The sequence below is a fragment of the Babylonia areolata genome, chromosome 1 (assembly GCF_041734735.1).
Source record: "Babylonia areolata isolate BAREFJ2019XMU chromosome 1, ASM4173473v1, whole genome shotgun sequence".
Classification (NCBI taxonomy): domain Eukaryota; kingdom Metazoa; phylum Mollusca; class Gastropoda; order Neogastropoda; family Buccinidae; genus Babylonia; species Babylonia areolata.
In genome coordinates, this window is record NC_134876.1 from 61,963,081 (window position 1) to 61,972,539 (window position 9,459).

The window sequence follows — 9,459 nt, forward strand, 5'->3', positions numbered from 1 at the left end:
AACTGTATGATTTTATGTCAGAAAACAGTACATTTTTCAGGTGAATGTTTTAAAATTTGCTTACTAATTGCATCAAGAACAGTCTTTGTATTAATTCTAGAATAACAACAACAGAGCTGAAAAAAATGCAATATCTGAGATCAACAATAAAAATTCTTCTCTGTGTGTGTATGTATGTTTGTGTGTGTGAGTCTGCATGTGTGTGTGTGTGTGTGTTGTATACATGCACGTGCATGTGGTCGTTATAGAGAGACTGTGTGTGTGAGTGTTCGTCCATGGGTCATTGCATGTGACAGTGTGTTATTTCTCATTGTCTCAATTTCAGTGCAATGGTCAAGCAGATGAAAGACTGTGTGCATGTGCACAGATACTTTCATTATGTTTATGAATGTGATTGCATGTGAGTGGACTGACATGGTGTGCATGCGTATGTCAGTGTGTCTGTTGAAGGCAGAAGTTTGTTGCTTTACTGCTCAGGCGGATGGGTTTTCAAGTTCCAGCTGTTTTACTGACATGTTCCGAGAATGGCAGTCCAACTGAAATATTTTGATGAAGAATGCAATACAGTTACTTTTTATGTCTTTTTTTTGTTTTGTTTTTTGTTCCCTGTTGTGTTGTGCATAGTGCTGAACTTGAGGTCTGGGTGAGTAATGTTGCAGGAGTGTGTGTGTGTGTGTGAGAGAGAGAGAGAGAGAGAGAGAGAGAGAGATAGAAAGTGCAAATGTTCTGTGAAGCAATATTTGTGACAAACAGTGTCCAGTATTTTTACATGCATCATTTTATTATGCTTCTATATTCCAAGTTGTTTTTGTTTTTTGTTGCTGTTGTTTGTTTTGTTTTTTGGTGTGTATATATGTGTGTGTGTGTGTGTGTGTGTGTGTGTGTGTGATTTCAAACATCTCATTGATCACCATTTCATGATGTAATATATATATCATTAGAAATGTGCACGTAAAAAGTTATAATTGGATAAGCCATGGCAGAAGCATTCAAGCTTGAAAAGCAACTGATGTCGAAGGCCTTTTTCTAATTTTTGTAACTTACCCAAAACAGGAAGGAATGTGTTTAAAGCTGGAAAAAATCATACAGGAGGGAAAAATTGTTGTGATACATGTTCTTTTCTTTATCATGTCAGAATGACTGTTTAGATAGATTTTTCTTTTGATCGTTTGTCAAATCAACATGCAAATATTCTCAGTCGAGTTTTGATTTTTTCTATTACTCATAAAAAGAAATAATGCAGAAATATCCCACTATTGTTTGTCCTCCAGCCCACAACAGATATCAAAGGATTCAATTTTATTGGTTCTTGATTTTTATGTGTGAGTGTGCATGCTTGTGTTTGTGCGTATGTGAGTGTGTGTATGTGTGTGTGCATGTGTGCACACAAACATACATGTGCATGGTAACAGGGGTTTATGTACTGTGTGTGTGTGTGTGTGTGACTGACAGCTAGCTTTGTGTTTCTCTGTGTCTGCACCTTCACCAGTACATGTGGTTGATGGGAGCAGTGTATGAATATGTGTATGTACAGCTTACAGTACCTATGAACTTATAGATCTTGCAGTGGGATATTGGTATGTGGAGTGATGGCCAAGTGGTAATATGCTCGCCTTGGAGGCTGGAGAATCTGAGTGTACATGATTTTATCACACAGTTGCCTCAATTTCCCCCCCTGGTCATTTGGATGAGATGACCAACTGAAGTCCAGTGAGTAACATGCACTTGAGGCACTGAAAACAATCCACAGCAACAAAAGAGATGTCCCTGACTAATTTTTTTTTTTTAAATCCACTCTAATATTACACATGTGTGTGTCTGTGTATGTGTGACTGAAGCCTGACTGATACAGGAAATGAATGATAAGTACCTAAAGGCACCTCTCAGTTGGTTCTCCCAAGGTAGGCAGCCTGCTGTGCAAATGACAGTGTGAAATATGTAGAGCTTGGTCTCTGACCAAGGATAAGCTCAATGTAAGTAGGTAGGCAGCCTGCTGTGCAAATGACAGTGTGAAATATGCTGTGCAAATGACAGTGTGAAATATGTAGAGCTTGGTCTCTGACCAAGGATAAGCTCAATGTAAGTAGGTAGGCAGCCTGCTGTGCAAATGACAGTGTGAAATATGTAGAGCTTGGTCTCTGACCAAGGATAAGCTCAATGTAAGTATCCAGATCAATCAATCAATATAGTAACATCTACTAAGCATTATTGTGTATACAACTTTATTCTGACAGGCACCCCCTGAAAAAGGAAACAAATGTAACAAAAAGCAACAACAGCTCTATATTTCTCACTGATCAATCAGTTTTGTTTCATTTCATGATGTTTATAGCCCAACTGACCTTGAAACATGTATCAGGGTGAAACTCATTCCAAAAAACAAAATAGTGCATAATCTTAAATGCATGTCCCCAAACAAAGACCTTTCCAATACAAAAATTCACCATAAAATGTAAAAAAAAAACAACTTCTCCACACCACTGAACTCATTCATACAATAATGCTGCAAAGCTTTGGTGCACAGTTGGTCCACTTATCACCATTAAAAAATGCACGCACACACACACAATCAGTATAAGTAAATCAGATACAAAACATAATAAATAAATAGGCCATGCTGGCAAATATACTGCAGGTTTGGCAACTAGTGCCTACCCCTGTGTTTACAATCACACTACATAACCATCAGAGTAAAGCAGTCAAACAACTTTCTCAAGAGAAGCTTTCCAGGGACAATGCAGGTGAGCAAAATGATAAAGCACAGAGAGAGACACAGAGAGAGAGAGAAGACTGAACACAAAAGACTTACAGAAAACAGAAAATTACTTTGTCAGAATGTCAGTGTTTGGAAAGTGGGGATATTGTTTATAACTGAAAGACAACCTGGGATCTGCACATGGTATACATCTTTCATCTCATCAATGGTTCAATCTGACATCAGCTACCATTACACCTGCTTCTATGCTGAAGTTCATTAGTCATCTCTCATCTATTTTGTCACACTTGATTTTGCACCCTTTGAATATCAGAGAATAAGCATTTTTTTTGCTTTGTAGACTAACACTGATATGTAAGTAAATCCAATCTGAAATGCACTCTACAAAACACTGTACAATTATTATCTATCCTTGCTAACAGCCCAGCTATCCACACAGGTCACATCAAGGTGGAAGTGTACAATCCTTGAGAAGTGCTATGTTTGGCAGTGGAGAATATAAAGTAATATCAGTGTCAGTGTAGTTCAAGACCCAAGCACCAAACAACTTGACTTCAGGCATTTGCAAATATGTACTTCACTCACCTCTACCTATCAGTGTGGTTTAGGCTCAGGTATGCGGCCCTGCAGTATCTGTATGATGTTTTGACTGTCAATATTGCCTCCAGATATAACACAGACAATCTTTCCATCCCCAGCCTCTCCTGTCAATGCAGCAGCAAGGGCGGCAGCCCCAGCTCCCTCGGCCACCACGTGGCTTCTCTCTATCATCAGTTTCAAGGCCTCAGCCACCTGCAATCAGCACATGTATCTCTGATTATGTTATCTTTAATATGTTTATCAGTATGTATTTTCTTATAATGCCAGCCAGTTAGACAAAAGATATATGTCCTTTAATAACACTTTATAAAAACAACAACAACAACAAAAACAAAAAACTGGTGCTCCTTGAAGCTATATCGACATGAATACATGCCATGATGTGACATTTGGTATCTTGTTTATCTTGTTCTTTATTATTTGTTATTGTTCTTCATCTTATTATTACTATTATAAGTATTATCATATTGAAAAATAACCCTTGTATCTCAACAAATTAATGATTTTTTTCAATGATCATTGATGGAGCAAATGTTTTGCTATGTGAATGTTGAATCACACTGATGTCGTGAAATGTCAAAATATAACCTTGTGTACAGGGGGGAAAAAAAAGAAAAAAAGATATATGTCCAAAGGCAAACATGTTCACAGCCAGAAAAATCAAAATTGCACATCTTAGATAAAGGCATATCCTTTTATTATTCAGAAAAATGTCAGTATATATGTTAGTTCTTTAAGTTGCAGAATGAGGACAAATCCAGATTAATACCTGTTTCAGGGATACAACTATGGAGCCATCTAAGACGTTGTTAACTAAGGGCCACATCTCCTCCAGAACACTCTTCCCCCCGATACCGTCCACAAAGCTGGCAGTGTGGTCACATGCCACAAGTTTGCCTGATCACCAATCACACAAAATAGTCAAACTGTAAAAATTTAGATAACAAAAAAACAACAATTTTATTCTGTTACGATTAATGATGCATAATCAGTTTGCAACAAAGTCATCTTCAAAAAGCAGCTTTTAGCAAATTGCAACATTAAAGCAAAAACTACTAAACAAAAACAAGGAAAAAGGATGGCTTTTATATCACTTGATTTACTGACAAATATTGACATTTCAAACCAACAACTACAAAACTAAAAACAAGGTTAAAAGAATGATTTCACATTGCTTGATTTACTTACAAATATTGAAAATTTTCGTATGCAACCAATACTTTGGTATTCATATCATTCCTTTAATGAGATATAAATATGCTATCTGAATATGGTAAATAACACATCAATATTGGTATACATGCCCACCGTGTAGTTATGGGTATTGCCAGTGCTGAAACATTAGATACTTCCAATAAATACTCCATATTGTTTCCATTATTTTTAGTCCAAATCTTTGACATAAAATAAATCTAAGAACGTTCCACATCAGAAACAAGAGAAAGGTTTCTTTAGAATAGAGACCAAGGACAAAAGAAATGTCAACAGGGATAGTCTTTTTTTCAATTTAGGGATGCCCATCCTTTTCAATTTGGAATATCATTGCATAGACAGTTCACAGAAAGGACAATGGTGTTTAATACATACACTTGACAGTTCCAGGTGGTGGTAATCAGTTTAATGCAGACTGAGCCAAGAAGTTCTCAAATAAAATGATACAATTACAATAAATGTAACAAACAGTTTATATTGATTATTTCACTTGCAAAAAACAAAACAAAAAGTAAATGAATAAAAATGAATAATCAGAATAAAATAAAAGATGCAATCTGCCAACTCAAATTCAAATAGCTCACAAGATTATATGTGTCCAGAACACTGATTACATTCTGTCAACTAACCCTCAGCAATTTTCCTTTGAACTTCAACTTGTTTACAACAGACTCTCACTCACACAAACATGTGTCTGCACACGTGCCTACATGCAGAAATGTAAAAAAAAAAGGAAAAGACAAACACCTGACCTGCTTCAAAGGATGCTTTGACAGGTGCCGCTGTAGCAACCTCACATGCAAACACCTTGACATTTGGCTTCTGACGTTTGATGGCCAGAGCAATGCCACACGACAGACCCCCTCCACCATAAGGAACAATCACTGCATCCACATCAGGTAGATCTTCCAGTATCTCCAGGCCTACTGTGCCATTTCCTACATCAGAAACACACAGGGTGTACAACTACAAACAGCTCTTGAAACATATACTTGTAAATTGGTATGTCTTTCCATGACAACAGTAACATGAACACAGTATTTAACTTTTAACAGAGACATGACTTCAAGCAAATGCTGCTTCGTGCTTCCCATTAGCTGCACAAAAAGGAATAATCCAAGAAACTGCACAAAAAATAGGATGCTCCCAGCCTATCAATTTGTACCCTTCAATTGATATAAACAGTAACTGCACATGGCAAAAACAGCAATTTGGAAGTCCCCATGCAGTTCATTTATATGCATCCTTCATTTGACATATTATATAACACAGCCACAACAACAATTTGGTAGAATTAAAAAGGAAAAAGTGATATGAAAAAAAAGACCTTGTATAAAATTTCCCTTACCACAATGTGGTGTGGTAATCGCAAAAAAAGGTACATGGACAGTTTTCATAGCAGTCATTATGTATCAGTTGCAGTAACTCTGTTGTTTCTTTATAAATCATAATCAATAATAGTTTAATCCTTATATATGAGTATATGATTTTTTTTTAAAGTTTAATATGTATAATTATATGTCTATAAATCAAAATTGTGCACATTTCATTTCAAATACATATTTACACTCTTACACATGAAGGTGTGCCTAAACGTACCACTCAATCTTTTATTTCACAAACTTGTTTTTTCTTCACATGTTAAAAGTCTGTCCTACCTGCAATGACTGCCGCATCTGCCACTGGATGGATGAACGTCCCGCACATGCCTTCATACTTGTGTTCTTTGATGACTTGCCACCACTTGTCATAGGGCACCTTGGTGATACAGGCCCCCAACTCAAGTGTGGGCTGCAACTTGGCCTGAGGTGCTGTGTCTGGTGCTATGACATTGCATGCCACTCCATATTGCCTGGCAGACCAAGCCAATCCCTGGGCAAAATTACCTGCACTGGCAGTGTAAACACCTTTCTGCAGTTCCAAAGAAGACAGGAGTCCTACTGCATTGGATGCACCCCGAAGTTTAAAGGAACCAATGGGATGCAAGTTCTCCAGTTTCAGATATATCTGAGGAGCAAACAGGTTCAGCCCAGATCAGTTCAATGGACTGCAACAAGAAATGTGACCTAATTACTGTTGGTCTGTTGTTGACACTGATTGCAGCCTTATTTGTTTATACTTTGTCATGTATGGAATGTAAAACAAAAGTTCTGTGAATGCACAATAAGATAAATGTAATGGATTCATAAATATTCTTCATTTAAATACTGGGTATTAAATACTGGTATGCTTGAAGACATTTCTCATACAGCTAGGCTATCATCTATAGTTTAACATAATATACATGCCACACACACACACACACACACACACACACACACACACCACAATATATATATATATATATATATCCTTTCAGATGCTTTGTCTGTCCATGTTAATGTGAAAAAGTCTGTCTGAACTTCCGCTAGTGCATTCATGCATAAAGACACACACACACACACACTAACACACACAGAGTGTATGTATGTGTGCGTGTCCAGTGTGTGTGTGTGTGTGTGTGTGTGAATGTGAACGAGCATGTTTGTGTTTGTGTATGCCTGGAGAGAGAGAGAGAGAGAGAGGGTGTAAGTGTGTGTCTGTGTGACGTGTGTGTGTTTTGTCATCATAAACTGTAAAGCGTAATTTCACAATGGACAACTGAATCAATACCTTTCTCGGCTTCTTGTCCCACCTCTCGTGAAAGGGTAGTAGCGGAGTTTTGTAAACTTTGGAAACGATTCTGTCCTTTGCTTCCAAAATATCCTGCAGTGTCACTTTGTTCAGCATGGATCCACTCTCCCCTACCTCGGTAGTCATTTCGACAGTGCACTGAATTCCACTGGTTGGCCTAAAATCTTTCCCCGAAAGAGTTCCCTGTGACTGACGGAAAGGGGCGTTGTGTGATGCAGATGTTTTCTGCACATTGCCGATAGCTGCTGACAATCAAGCGATTGTAAATAATTACGTGAAAATGTAAAAGCATGATACGACTTGGGTTTTTCATCCAGTTTTCATTGCACGTGGTATACCATATTTTAATTAAATTTTGTGCTCGTGAATTTAGACGCCAAAGGTCAAGGTCACATCAGCATGTGTACCTTTCTCCAGTTTCTGATAAACACGCTGTGTTTCACTTTCACTTTCACTGCGTTGACGGCCACAATCATCAATTTGGTTTTTACGCCGTTTTTGTTGGGTTGCGATGAAAGAAAAACAAGCTACAGAAAGCGACAGACCTATTAGTGAGGATGAAAACCTAGTCCTACTCTAAGTGGGTTCTCCGGCAGGCTACTATCACTTCACTTTTCGCCCTTCCGAGCTAGCTGGTGCCTTGCTGATCTAAGACAGCAGGGCCCCCAAAATAAATTAAAAAACCCAAAAGTATTGGGGTAAGAGAGGGGGTGGGGAGGAGGAGGGGGGTAGGGGACCTATCATCTAATTAACGACTGATTGGGGGGCACCCTAGACTTAAAGGTGTCCAAGGTGTCTGCTGCTATAGCTGTTTCAGACAGGTTGTTCCAGTCACGTATCGTTCTGCTGGGGAAGAAGGAATATTGCCTGTATTGGGTTTTACACCGGATCTGGTTGAGCTGGCGAGAATGTTTCCTTCTTTGTCTGAGTGGGGCTGGCACGATGCAGCTTTTGTCGACGATCGCCTCTCCGTCCATTATTTTCCGTGGCATGGTAAGCCTAGCTACCTTCCGTCTGTGCTGCAGAGTCGCCCATTGCAGTCTATCGATCATCGCGGTGACACTAGATGTGTTGTGGTACCGGTTGACCACAAACCGTGCTGCTCGTCTCTGGACAGCTTCGATCTTCTTGATGTTGTCTTGGGTATGCGGGTCCCATACGGTGCACGCGTACTCCAAGATTGGTCTGACGAAAGTCTTATATGCTGTTTCTTTGAGGCGCACTGCTGGGATCTTCAGGTTTCTTCTGAGGAGGCCGAGGGTCTTATTGGCTTTTGCACAATTAATTAACTAAGTTATCTATCTGCTTTCGAGCGCACGGAATTTAGAGGTTTCAATGTTAGAGGGAGTTCTATAAATTTTAATGTCTATATGGGTTTGGGGTCCGTCTGGCGTTCCAAGGGAAAGTCTTTAAGGAAGAACTTCGTGTGCATGCTTTCCTCCGTACACGTACATCATGTGCATCACAGAGTGGGTTTAACTGCCCGGGGTCAGGCCCCCCCACCCCCCACCCACCCCAGTGTCAATACTCTCCCGTGTAGATACTCCCCCCGTGTCGATACACCCCCAGGTCGGTAATCCTTCTAAAAAGAGATCCATATCCAGGCAAATACAGATGTATGAAAACAGTTGTGACTGATGATGCTTTCTGCTTGATCAAAGATGTGTTGTGGAATGATGAATGTTATGCGTTCTCTTCTCACAACCGTCCACCTTCAGAGTTGAGCAGCAGTGCGCCGGACCTGTGTGTTGGGGCCCGCTGCACTGATATAAAAATAATTATGTCTAAAAAAAAATATACATGTCAGTGGGCCCTCTATTGTGTGGGCTCGCTGCCTTGTAGTCACACGGGCCGTGTTACACGAACTTCGACGTTTTCATCACGACTCGGTATTTTTTCGGGGAAACGCTCTCCCTCTCTCTCTCTCTCCGCGGCTCTCTCTCTCTCTCTCTCTCAGATTCTCTGTCTCTCTTTCCCCTCAGTGTCTCTCATTTTCTTTATGTCTCCCTCTCTCTCCGCTCTCTCTCTCTCTTTGTCTCATTTTCTGTCTCTCTCTCCTCCTCCGTCAGATTCTCTCTCTCTCTCTCTCTCGTTTTTTCCCCTTATCCGATTCTGTTTCATTGTTTTCACCATTATATTGTTTTTGTACACCCATATCACAAAAGAGCTATACAGCCATTAAACATTTCAGTGTCCAGTGCTCTCTCTCTCTCTCAGTCTCTCTCTCTTCACGGTACTGATTTGTGTGTGTTAGTGTG

The 9,459-nt window shown here is 39.5% G+C and overlaps 1 protein-coding gene across 1 annotated transcript; it reads right to left on the reverse strand.

Moving 5' to 3' along the window:
- Window positions 1-2,226: 2,226 nt before the first annotated feature.
- Window positions 2,227-7,636, reverse strand: LOC143292986 (L-threonine ammonia-lyase-like). Its single transcript, XM_076603740.1, has 5 exons — window positions 7,181-7,636; window positions 6,187-6,535; window positions 5,281-5,466; window positions 4,086-4,213; window positions 2,227-3,508 (listed from the first exon to the last, which is right to left on the reverse strand). Exons 1-5 carry the CDS (start codon window positions 7,325-7,327, stop codon window positions 3,311-3,313), a joined length of 1,008 nt encoding a protein of 335 aa, XP_076459855.1. The 5' UTR covers window positions 7,328-7,636; the 3' UTR covers window positions 2,227-3,310.
- Between the last annotated feature and the right edge of the window lie 1,823 nt (window positions 7,637-9,459).